This window comes from Lissotriton vulgaris, unplaced genomic scaffold (genome assembly GCF_964263255.1).
Source record: "Lissotriton vulgaris unplaced genomic scaffold, aLisVul1.2 SCAFFOLD_1591, whole genome shotgun sequence".
Lineage (NCBI taxonomy): Eukaryota > Metazoa > Chordata > Amphibia > Caudata > Salamandridae > Lissotriton > Lissotriton vulgaris.
Window position 1 is genome coordinate 156,744 of NW_028242271.1, and position 13,402 is coordinate 170,145.

Consider the following 13,402-nt stretch of genomic DNA (forward strand, 5'->3'; position numbering starts at 1 on the left):
GCTCCTCCCCTCCTCTGGGGTTTTTGAGGTTGATGGCTGCAGGACACACTAGGATTTTGCAGGAGCAGGTTCGAGGGGGGAGACAGGCTGGTATGGCCACCTTTTGGTGTCTGTCCTGTGAAGTCGCTTTTTAAGGAACAATGGTTCTGGTTAGGCCTAATTAGGTCCTGGTCAAGGTGGCGAGTATTTAATAAACGCTGGGGAGCAAGAACTGTAGGTACAATTAGAAATCTTTTATTTCAATCTTTCTTTTTTATAAATATACATAAATATTTATACTGTATTTCAGGTGCTCAGGTTAATAGTACGGTGCAGGACGTGACAAAGTGAACAAAGTGAACGGACTGTCACACAACAACAACAAGGTTTAAAAAACAATTATATACAATAGAACGAGTGAAAATCCTTGGGTAGGTCGACGGCGTTTCGATCTATATAGCTTTAGATCATCATCAGGACTGATGAGCTTCCTGAAACTGTAAGAATTGGGATTTTAGTTACACGTTGTTTACCTACATGTATACTTGGACTTGCATTTATTTTTGGTGCTCCCCGGGATTGGTGAATTATCATGCACATGTTTGTGTATTATCACATGCGCATTAAATCGAATTATCAGAGGTGTAGGGGGGCATAATTTCCTCACCTTGGTGTACAGCGTATATTTAGCCAAAAAAGGGGTTTTTTTGAGGGGCCATACATAGACACATGCACTTAATTAAATCAGTTAAATGACTGGGTTATTTACATTACCTTGCCAATGCATTCTCAGGCAAGGATGATTTATTGATACTGCAACTGAATTGGAGGTTGCTTTCTGGAGGGAATCTGGTGGTAATATGAAATATTTTTAAACATCACAGTGAGTCATGGCTATACTGAGAAATACTTTAAGCATCACTTAGAGTTGTGGCTATACTCATATGTTAAGAAACTGGGACACTGGCAGTGCCTAGATATTACTAGAGTATAAGGTGGACAATCATGCTATTTACCAAAGAACGGTGTGGTCATTTTAAAAAATAAAACTACATTATTGACAAAGGAAAAGAACTTACATTTTAGTTAATCAAAAAAGGTCTCTCAATGAGATGATCCAAGTAGCGCTCGGTCACTTTTAATTAGACGAGGGTCCTACTTGAACTTCTTTTAAAATAAAAGATAGTGGTTAGAACCTGAAACTTGCTGTTAGGTAATCCTACTAAGATATAGTGGCGAAAAGAGGCAAGTCAACTTACTTGATTGAATTGAAAGAACGAAGGAATCCGCTTTAGCGCGTTCGTCGCTATGACAATATAATTATTGGCGCCTGGAACTGTAAAGGCACGTTTTCAGTATGCGGTTAAATATACTTCAAGGGATTCAGAGTTAGGTTTAGCTAACCAGACGGGGTACACTTACTTTAATACCGGCGATTCGGCGTAGCAGGGAAGGGGTCAGAGTGCCTCACCGACAACTGCTCACAGCTTACTGAACGCTGGAGCCACCATTAGTAGCGTGTTTTGGTGCGCGCGCAGTCACAGTAGCGTGACATACCCGGCGCATGCGCGGCAGGGTCCAGCGCGAAGATAGACTAGCGGTGGTGATTGGCACATGCGCGGAGAAATGCTGAAGCGCAGCCAAGCTAGTGTTTCACATTTGAGTCAGTTTAAAGTTTTGTTTGGGTTAATATTACACGCAGTGAAGGGTGATAAGTTTAGTGCATACCCTTGGGGGAATCTAAGAGGTATAAGCCGGGGAAAATTTAAGCATTCTACGTGGTTTCATAGTTTTTTAAGTTTTTTTTTAAAAAGGGTTTTAACATTCTGGGTGGTTTCATAATTTGCAAACATATATCAACATACAATAGGCACAACATTTTGCGAGTCCCATTATGTACCATATATTCACAAAGTCTATTATGGACGTTATATTTAAGAGAGCGGGAATATGCTGTTTTTCTTAAAGTTCAAGTGCATTATTGTAAGGAATATTCACCTGAGCACCTGAAATACTGTATAAATATTTATGTATATTTATAAAAAACAAAGATTGAAATAAAAGATTTCTAATTGTACCTACAGTTCTTGCTCCCCAGCGTTTATTAAATACTCGCCACTTTGACCAGGACCTAATTAGGCCTAACCAGAACCATTGTTCCTTAAAAAGCATCGCTCTACCCCAGGTTCTACTTTGTGGGGTTCCCTTGTCTACAAAAAACATGTCCTGTGACGTCGGCATGCTTCCTGCGGAAGCTCCCACCCTTGGGCGCCATCTTCAGATTCTTCAGATTCTTTTTTCCGCCGTTGGGTCTGGATCGTTCCCGAGAGGGCGCCAGAGATTTGGAGAAAAAAAAGAAGTAAGACACTAGTTTTGGGAGAAAAAACATTGGAGAAGACTAAGGAAGACTACACCATCGGAAGGATGACGTAGAAGGGAAGAATTTCGAGTTTCTTTGACGTCCAGAGGAGAATGCGCAATCAGGGGGTCTCCTGAACGCAAGACATGGACAACACACCATTCAAATTCTGCCGCAACTGCCATCATAAGTACGCGCAGAAGGACCAACACCCAGTCTGTAACCTCTGCCTGCCGGTCGACCACGAAAGCAGAGATTGCAACGTCTGCTCCGCATTCACCCAGAAGACCCTTCGAGTGAGAGAGAGGCAAAGGATCGCAAACTACACCATGCAGGGCAAGGCCCAAGCGCCATCCCTTCGAGACCTGGGACTCTCGACCGACGAGGAGGATTACGTCGCCGAAGACATCGGCTACACGGTTGCAGAGACCGATAATAAGAAAACTACTGAAAAGGTAGGAGTATCGACGCCCCAAAACGGCCCGAAAGACTCGACAGTCCACCCAAGACTCTCGAAAAAACGAGGCCAAGACCCCGAAAGCGCGACGCCGTGAACTTCGGCTCAAAGTCTTCATGTAAAAACGTAGCCAACGCGTTTCGTATGAAGGACTTCAGGGTGAAAGATATTGAGGACGTTTGTCGGTAGTTTTTCTCTCAAGACTTTTTTTGTTCAAAGCTTCAAGTGTACATGGCATTAATAGCCTTTTTATGAAGGAAAATAGTCAATTCCTCCTGTTCAGTGTACATCGTGGCAGATAGGCCATCAGAATGGTGCCATTATTCACAACCAATTCGTATGGTATCTGTAATAAGCTTGGTTTTAATCTGCACGTAGTGTTCGTTCTCCCTCGGTCCCGGTCTTGAGTTTGTAGTTCAGACAGCCACGATTTCCACGTTGATGGCGTCCTCTTTACAATCAACGTCGACGACTACTACATCCTCGTCGACGGGTAGGTCTGTTCCATATCTGATTATTATCAAAAAGTCGTAGACGACGCCACCGTCTTAGTCTATGAAGTCCAAATCGTCATCGTCGACAAAAGTGCCATCTAAGTCGACGAAAACATCGTTGTCGACGAAATAGTAATCGATGACAAGTTCATCGTCAACGAAATCGTCGACAGTGACACCAGCGTCGACTAGGCCGTCGGCGGCGACACTGGCGTCGACTAAGTCATCGACGAGGCAACCATCGTCGACAACGCTGCCGTCGACTAAGTCTTCATCGAAGAAGACAGTCGACAAAGAAATCTGGGTTGATTGTTGATGTTCCCCCGTCGACGACCACTCCGTCAACTGGTTCGACGGTAGAGTCGCCTCCTTTGAAGTGTACTTATACACACTTCAGGATGACCACACGTACTCTGACGCCGAAATTTACCTCTCCGAGCTTCTCCGAGCAGGGTCCAGCCATTTCCCCCCTGCTCATCTTCTGGAGTCTGAGGGCTCTGTTCCGACAAGCCCCTCTGAGCTACACGTAAAACTTCATGAAAGCTCGGATTATGAGGAACAAGGACAGGATGATGTGGAGTACCAGGAGGAATTCCAACCTCCTCCGCCTCCTCTACAGCCTATGGTGTCTCTCCCAGCTTCCGTTGTGCAGTTTCTAATTGCAGACTACAAGCAGAGGTTTCCGTCCACTGCTCCGCCTCTGCCAGTTGTGACACCGCCACCAAGGCCTCGGCCTACTCATTTAGTCCTTCATCAAGACCAGGCTCCTTCACGTCCTCAGCCATCCTCTGAGGAAGATGAAAAGGAGCAACAACACGAGGAAGGGGAGCTCCAGGACACACAAGACGAATGGGATGACTATGTGATTCCAGGTCCAGCATCCCCTGTACAGGCACAAGCGGAATCCCATCTGGAAGACATTGCTGGATTCCACAACATCCTAGAGAGCAGCGTTGCGATTCAAACTCAAAATAACAGCAATACAACAGGATTGCTTCCTTTATGATTTTAAGGAACCGTTCCAAAAAGCTTTTCGGTCCATTCCCATCATTGATTACATCTGGGAACAAGGGGAGAAAATAATGCAAAACCCTTCATCTCTGGCTCCAGTGCTGCCCAGACTGGACAGAAAATATAAAGCTCCAGACACAGCTCCAGCTTTCCTTACTGGCCGTCCAAAGTCTGACTCTGTCATTACCCAGGCAGCGCAGCGCAAGTCAAAAAATCCATCAGCTGCATTGGCTGAGCCGCCAGATAAGAAGGGTCAAACTAGATAACATAGGGAAGAGGTTTTCATCCATGTCAGCTCTAACAGTGCGTGCCCGAAACTCTTTAGCACCGTTGGGACGCTACAACCGCCAAATGTGGGCAGATATCGCTCCATATTTGGATTCGCTTCCAGAGGAGCAGAAAAGAAGCGAAAAAGATTCTCCTTGAAGGCGAGCGTTCCGCTTCGGAGAGGATTGATGTGGCGATGGATATCGCATCCACGGGGTTCTGTCAGCTGGCAGGAGCAGCAGTACTGAGGCACCAAGGTTGGCTTAAAGCAACATCTTTCCGGCTCGAAGTTCAGACCAAAGTATTGGACATGCCGTATGACGGTCAACTTTTTTATGGCCAACACATCGATGAGATGCTCCAGGGTAGCAAAAAGATACTGATACCGCAAAGGCTCTAGGCACTCTCCAATACAAACATCCTTCCTTTTGGGGCTCCAGAGGAAGAAGTCAGTCCTCTAGAGGCGCCTATCAGGGGTACAAATCCACGTATAGCTCCAATAAGCAATACAAACCCCAGTACCAGCAAAGACTGCAGCAAAACCAGTCGTCCTACAACAAGTCTTCCTTTCGCGGACTAGGAGGGAAGAAGGACACAGCACGAAGGCAATGACTTCTCTCAGCCGCAGGTCTCCATTTCCTCTCCACCTTGCAAAGTTGGCGGGAGAATTTCATCCTTTCTTCGCAATTGGCAACAAATTACAACAGATCGATGGGTCCTCCAATTGTTCAATTCGGTCACTCTCTGGAGTTCGTGGAAACTCCTCCACAAAAGCCGGCAGTAACAATGCGGCACAAAAATCTACATCTGCTGCAATTAGAACTCTCCCTCGTGCTCAAAAAAGGAGCGATAGAAAGAGTCCCCTGGAATCAGAAGGGCAAGGGATTCTACTCCCGATTCTTCCTCATTCGAAAGGAGAAAAAATGGAGATCTATATTAGACTTAAGAGACCTCAATCAATACCTCAAAAAACAGTCATTCCGTATGGTGTCCATCCAGGAGGTGCTGCAACTCCTAAATGCGAAAGACTTCATTGTGTCTTTAGAACTTCAAGACGCATATTTTCATATACCAATCCACAGGAAGCACAAACAATTTCTCAGGTTCGCTGTGGCGGGCAAGCACTACCAGTTTTGAGTATTGCCTTTCAGCCTGAAGTCCGCGCCACGCATTTTTACCAAATGCCTCTCTCCTATAGCAGCGTACCTCCGTCAACATCACCAAGTCTTCCCATACTTGGACGACTGGCTCGTCAAGGCACCTACTTTCGCAGGCGTGACCAACGCCTATCTTCAGCTCTTCAACAATCTGGGGCTTACTCTCACGAAGAGAAATCCATCCCAGTGTCTCACTTTCCTAGGAGCTGTTCTGGGTACCGTTCAGAGAAAGGCTTTCCCTTCACGAGAACATCAATTGAAATTGAGGACCTTGGCCACCCGGATTCAATCCAAAAAGTCCATCACGGTGCCCCTGTACAAATCCCTGTTAGGAATGATGTCCTCATACATTCTGCTTATTCCACACTGCCACCTTCGTATGCGTCCACTTCAGGAGGGCCTATCTGCTCAGTGGATTCAATCCAGGGGATCTTTCGACGACATAATCCGGATAACTCCTACCATTGTCCATGCTCTAAACTGGTGGCTTCACCCACAGAAGTTGAGGCAGGGTCTGTCGTTCATACTTCTAATTTCGCTACATGTGATGACTACAGATGTGTCTTTGGAGGGATGGGCCAAGATACAGAAATCCTCGTAGGAAAGAAGGGTGAAGTCGGACAGCGTTGGAATTTAGCGGTACTTGGATTTTGATGCATGTCATTAGCGAGAATGCCTTCTACACAAGGGCACATCTCCACTCTGGAAAGATGTGCTGTGGGATGGCAAGCTCTGTGCAGGGAACACACAGCGTCCAGTGAACACACAGCGTGCAGTGCAACCAGCAGCGAGCGCCTTGAGGCGTGAGCATCAGCCCTATGATAGTGGAGAGATATCCGGCCAAGGGCCCGATTCCACGTGGCTCTGATCATTCTGGTCCACGGGCAAATGGCACATCTCGCAGGGGTCAAAATTGTGAAATGATTGCACCATTTGGGTAGCCGGAGCGGTAAAATCTGATCTGTTACATTTCAACAGGTCAAAAAAATTATGGAATTTAGGGGGGGTGGGGGGGAGGGAGGGTTGGAATTTAGCAGTACTTGGATTTTGATGCATGTTATTAGCGAGAAACTCTGAATAGGTGCTGTTTATTGCACCCCATAAATGTTGAACCTCATGGTGTCAGATTTTATGCCATGATCAATTCGGAGTACTCCTAGTCAGTCACTCGCATGTTTCTGATGAACCCCAGCTTTGAACCTTGACCGCGCCGTCACTGGTGGGCTGTAGGGAGAAGACGGTGACCAGAGTGCTTTTCAGAGACCTCTCAAACTAAAGTTAGGCCTTGGTGAAACTTTGTTGGCCCAGTCGGAAGTTCTGCATTGTTGAAAAACTCTACTTTGTGTGAATCCTATACATGGTTATTATTAACCTCTTAACTGCTGCCGACGCCAACACTACCTGCCCAGTGCTGCTGTCGGCCATTGGCCGACGGCGCCACACCCGCGCACGGAAAGGCCCGCACCGCGGCGGAATTACCGCCGCGGTTAACAGGTTAATAGCTCTTTTTGTTGATGGGTAAAAAGATGACAGAGCACTGTTTGTAAAGGAAACAAGATGTGTATTTTTTTAAGTACTAGCCTTTCAATTGTTAATTAGTCGCTATTTTGGGATCACATTTTTTAAAAAAATTTTTGCTTGCAGTTTAAAACCAAGCCCTTTCATTTGAAGTGTCTTAGGTCAGATTTGAAGTACAAAAAATGTTAAGTGCTTTTGTTCACGGTAAAGTGGGCTCTTTGCTCTAGGAAGCAGGCACGGTTTAGTGGGTGTCTCTTTAGTATCCGGATGACGTCACATCAGTGCACAATACATACCTTGGGTTTGCTCTCCTCTGTCGCGCATTCTAAAAAGGATGTCATTGATAATGGCCAGGTGGTATACTGTGCAGTAAAGCACGGCCACGTACTATGTATGTATATGTGTCATAAAGCACTACAGGGTGATTTGCTTTATTCGTACGCTGCACTTCACAGGGACAATGTGTCTTCTCATCTTGAAACTTCCATTCAGAACCTTCCAGAGAGGCAGAAGTTGCAGAGCAAGGGATTGGGCTTTCTTTGGGTAGGTGTGGCTCACTTGGGACATTGAAGCATTTTCACGTCTGTCACACGACAATGTTTAGAAGGGTTACCTTTTGTGTGCACGTTAGTGTGCACTGTGTTTTTTACCATTTAGGTTCGGAATGTCTTGCTTAGTGCACTCTAGGAAGGTGTGGGGGGGATGTCTGGTGACTGAAGTAGACTGGGCTTCAGTGGTATCTGAAACAGACCCTCATCATGCACATTGTGTCAGGGGGAAGGTTGTCCAGTGGGGCATTCCTCCCGCTTCAGCAGTCGGTGGCACCTGTGATATCGCACATGCACAATTCTAGTCTGATACGAGTCTAACTTGGTTATTGGTGGTGACCAGTGCGGAAGCAGAATACTTTGTAAAGTGAGTTCTTGTACGTAGGTGACCTGATGGATTTTTCACTGCTGCTCTGTGCAGTTACAGGACTCCATTTCATACCAGTATGTGGAACTGTATGTTAGTTTGACTGTAACCAACTTGTCAATAACATGACCTGATCTGTAAGGAACTTAATCAGGCAGGGGTTATATGTCGGGCCCAGCTGCCTCGTGCCCAGCCTACGCTCAGATTGCAGAGAAAATGACCTACTCTGGTGTCCGCCCCTCATGTCTACCCTTACATCTGCTTACCTAGTACTTTTTTGTGTGTATGTGGGTATGCACACACAGATGACTATTTCTGAATCCACTTCACTGAAAATGCAACCCACGGTGGCAAAAGGAGGCAGAGGTTAAAAAGGGACTGGCTTTAATAACTACATAAAGTCGATGTGCGTGTGGCTCTGCGTGTTGCTCTGTGTGTGTGTGTGGGGCTCTGGGTGTGTGTGTGGTAGTAATTGCTGTCTGCTGAGCTTGTCCGTAGGGTACAATAGGTCTCACATTTGCGAGAGATTAAGCTAATGGCAATGTACATGACAATGCCATTTATTTATCTGTTTTCAAAACCAGCACATAAATACAAATTTTGTCATTTACAATGCCAATAGCTCTAACTTTTCCAAAGGCGAAACCATTGCATTGTAAATGCGTGTTGCAAAAGGACATGGATATGTTACTAATGAGAGGCCTCTGGCCTATTACTATGTATTTGTCTTTATGACATTACTCTTATGTACCGGGGACTCCCACCCCGACGACTGGGAATGATTAAGGCATGTGAATCTATGAAAGATACCAATACTGGATAACTGCAGTTACAGGTAAGTAACGCATTTCTTATTTCTGGTGATTGATCGATCTTGGTGATTGATCAATCTTTCATGCACATGACTCCTGTGTACAGGGGAAGCAACCCCAGAAGGTTATTTGATGCCACATGTGTTTAATGGGAGAAAGGTTAGAAAGCATGCAGAGTCTTATCTGACTGCGGTGCATCAGACAAGGAGATGTTTTGCCAACACTTACATTTTACGGTTTTCTAAATTGGAAGTGCGAGCAGGAGCTTGCATGTCTGTACCCCAGCTCACGAGGTGTTCATGGAGCCCTGAGCACAGTGCTTGCCCAGGTCTGAACCCGGGGTCGGCAGCCATCACATGCCGTCCCTGAATTATTTTATGGGAGCTGGAAAAACTCGGCGAATTATTGGACTTTGGCACAGCCTGTGACTATTGCAGAAATAGCATTCCCTGTACTCCGCAGCCCGCGATGCAGCGATTCTGGTAAATTGACTGTGCAAACAAACTACTTACACACACACATCCATACCTGACTTCTGTACATTAAATGCGCCTACAAACTACTTGCACACATCCAAACCTGACTTCTGTACATTGACTGTGTCTACAATTTACACACTCATAGATCCATAGCTAACTTCTGTACATTGACTGCGCCTACAAACTACTTTACACACATTTTGCTGTTTGTCATTGCATTGTAGATTCAGGACACAATGAAATACTATTTCTTTTTATCAGAATCGGCCACTTAGTAATAGGGTGTCTTAAGTTGTGGCAGAGTATTTTGTTGTGTGGTGCAATGTCAATAGTCCATAGCAAATGCCTTTTTATTTATGTTTAAAAAAAGTCATTTACAATGTCAATAGCTCAAAACAATGTCACTGCGAGACCTATTGCAATGTAAATGCTTGTCTGTCTGTCTGTCTATCTGTCTTTCCCAGGTGTGCTGACCTGTGGCCAGAGATGCCAATTGGGTTAGGTTTGGGGAAAGAGCACATGCCTTGGGAGGGTCTCAGGGCACACCAAGAAAATGTGCATCAGTAGTATGGCAAAAAGTGGGTAGGTTTCTGCAACTGAAACCCACTTTCCTACAGCCAGTAGTCGTTGAATATTTTGTCAAACGGTTCTTACGGTATGTACTTTCTAATTGCAAGTAATATTTTCTCCTCCAATTAGGATATTGTTTCTAGTAATATGCCAAGGACCTTTTTCTCCTTGGTGGTTGGGTATAACGTCATGTCAACTAGTACAAAATGCTGCTACAAAAGTGTGCTTTCCTAGTTCGGATGCTTTTAACTTTTAGTCCGCTTTGAGTCATTATAATTTGCAATTTCTTCAGTCAGATCCAAGTCACAACGTATATCTTTAAAGCATACCGGAAAATGCAGCTGATTTATTAATTTATTTTCACAGTTCAAAAACAAAATGGATCCTGGAACAGTTATTCATATAACAGACTTGCCTGATGATGGTTACACAGATCAAGATATCTTGAAAGTTGTACAGCCATTCGGCAAAGCAAGTGATATACTGATTATACGCTGTAAAAATGAGGTAAAACATACATATATTGGTCTGGCAATGTAAAACTGTCCTGCTTCTCAAGGCAGAATTGCTTGGTTTTTGAGAACCATGAAATGTTTTCTTATTAAATTAATTGGTTTGGAAAGTTATCATTCTAATTTCTTAATTGTGTTGGTACTGCTGTTAACACTTTTGCTAAGTAACTAAGGGTAAGACCCGAATTCTTGCAGAAACCTGTTTTTTCTACTTTTGTTTTTGTATTTTTTAACTTCGTCTCGTGAGGGCCGTGGCTGATATAGCAAAGAGGCTTCTCTTCCTCCAAATTGGCAGTCCAGTGTCCTACACCGTGTATGGTTAATCTTTTCTAACAATAAAACCAGGGAAAAAAGTGTTCATCTGGAATTCGGGTGGGTATGTTCTAGGCAATTGAAAAAAAAAATAGTGAAAGGGGGAGAAGAATCAACAATACTCATTACTGGCTGCCCTCTTTATAAGAAAGAATGTCCAAATTGAATTGCAGTTAAGCTTGCAATTAAGAGTTTGATCAACAAACTTATTTTGTAGGCAAACGTTTGTCTCCCTAGTGGCAGTGAGATTGCTTAGAGTAGTGTTGGCTCTTCACTTGGGAAAATAATGTTCCAGGCATGTGTGCTGTAGATACACATGCTTTGCATACTCCTGTCATCTAGTGTTGGGTCCGGATCTTTGCACTTTTTTTTCTGAAGAAGTCTTTCCTAGTCGCGAGGTAAGGTGACTCCTTCTTTTGGTGATAGTGCGCATGGGCATCAAATCATTGTTAAATTGTATTTTTTTCCGCCATCTGGTTTGGACGTGTATTGCTGCGCTCCAGTTCAGTTCAAAACCGTTCTTTTGGTTCCCTTAGACGCACAATCCTCTCTACCCTCGAAGGGTCTGTTTCTGTAAATGTTTCCCACTTCTCCGCATATAGTTTTGACACCTGAATCGACATTTGATTGTAATGCCTTGTGGATGACCTTAGAGTCCTAACTGTGCCCGGTTAGCTGTCCGTCGATGGATCGGACTTCGTTTAAATTCTGTCCTCTGTTCCACGCGATGTATTCGCACAAAGACTCGCACAAAGTGTTCACCCTATGCTTGTCTCTGGACGTCAAGGAAAAAGACATTCGAAGGCAGCAGATCAATCCGATCAAAAAAGACTTTGCGATCGTCCGGCTTGACGTCGTGAGATGGAGCTTCAAAGCATCGAAGACACACCGACCTCTTTGGTGAGGGCTCCGGCCAACAAGCCACCACGACTTTGGCAGTAGAGGAGGAAGCCTTCTCTGTACAAGATTCAGACTCTATACACCTCGACGGTCAAGAACTGCAGGGACAAGGTGACATTAGTAGCGAAGACGTCTTGCCCCCCAAAATTCAGAAAAAAACACATGGCTGCAGCACAACCTCACCCCATTACCTACGGGACATTCGTTAGTTGTCCACCAGGGCTTTGGTGGAAGGGAGCTGATTTTTCATTTCGAAGCTTCCCTCCACAAACCTGTTTTTGGGGCGTCCCTCCACGGGTGATCCGATGCCTCAACCGCTCCTGGACCGCCAGTCTTGCTCCGCACGATCCAGTCTGTCTTTCTTTCCACCCTTCTACCCAGGGCCCTCTTCTGCAGACTGCTTTTCCTTTCTTACCTTCAGTGTTGTTTCCTCTGTCACGAGAGGCCTGGTGGTTGGATTCATGGGGGCTTAACATCTACGCTTCCTCTAGTGCTGCTTTGTGAGCGCTCAACACACTGTGTGTTGACCAGGGCTACCTCCAGCCTGTGGGATTCTGAGGAGTCCCTTCTGTCTCGCGCCTCCCAGGAAGGTGTTCGCGCTGATCTACGGCACCATGTGTTGGATGGCCGGGAGTTGGCCGCGTTTATTCTCTGTTTTTACCTTTGGTATTTCCGATGCTCTAGTCTGCGCTGTGGCAAGTTCTGTGGGTCTCCGCTGCCATGCTTGGTTGCGGGATGGAGTTTTTCCAGAGAATGTTTGGGAGCGTCTGGTTGACCTGAGTTTTGATGGGGTTCTTTTGTTTAACACCCACGCTGACTCAGCCATTCAGTGGCTCTTTGCGGGGCTTTGTCCCCCTCCCCCCTCCGTAAGCTTGGCTTGTCTGTCCTCCGGTGATTTAAGGGAGGCTTTATCCTACCTTTTTTCTTGGGTTTAGTGCTTAGGTTGGCCCGTCTGTGTGTTCTGTGCGGTTTCATGTGCCTTCGGGGTCCTTAGGTTTTCCCCTCTGTACTGTTGGCTGCTGGTACAGCCCCTTTGGCTTTTGTGGTTTTGGACCATCTGTGTATTTTCTGGCTGATTGGTAAGCCGTCTGTGGTACTATACGCAGGTACTTGTCGTCTGCTGCGGGATTTTTTCCCTAAGGGGTGTTCCCATGTTTTCTTTGGGATGTGTCATACCCTAAGTGGGGTACTTGTAGCTATTGTATAGCTCTGTCCTAAGCTGGGAGGGTGTGGACACCCTTTTTTGGTTTCCTAGCCTTTTCTGGCCTCACTGTATACCGCTGGTGCGGTCTCTTTTGCCTTTGTCTTGGCGCAGCTTGCGCTGTTACAAGTTCTTTCATTCTCCGTATCCGCTACATTGCGAGACCGGCTTTGGCATGCCGTCTACGGCATCATGTTATGTTGTTTCTGCCTTCTTGTCTGGCGTTTCGGCCTAGTCCTCTGTCTTGTGTTCCAGGGGGGCTAGGAATCTCCTAGTCTTTTCCTGTGTTCTGGCTGACTGCTTAGGTCAGTCCTACGTATTTTTTCCTCTTTCTCTTCTGGCTGGTCCTACTTCTTTTCGTGTGTTGGTTTGTGTCTCTGGAATGGTCCTCCTTTGGGGGTTGTTCTGGATTTCCCTGCCTTAGTTTTGCGCTTGGCTTGTTCTCAGCGCATTGCTTCA

General features: G+C 45.6%; 1 protein-coding gene across 1 annotated transcript in view; it reads left to right on the forward strand.

Annotated features, from left to right (window-relative positions):
• Nucleotides 1–13,402, forward strand: part of LOC147669012 (zinc finger protein 638-like) — a 472,920-nt gene that overhangs the window by 103,239 nt on the left and 356,279 nt on the right. Inside the window, exon 6 of the mRNA XM_086948283.1 lies at nucleotides 10,385–10,525. Within this exon, the coding sequence (XP_086804409.1) occupies nucleotides 10,385–10,525 (141 nt within the window). The remainder of the gene's footprint in view (nucleotides 1–10,384; nucleotides 10,526–13,402) is intronic.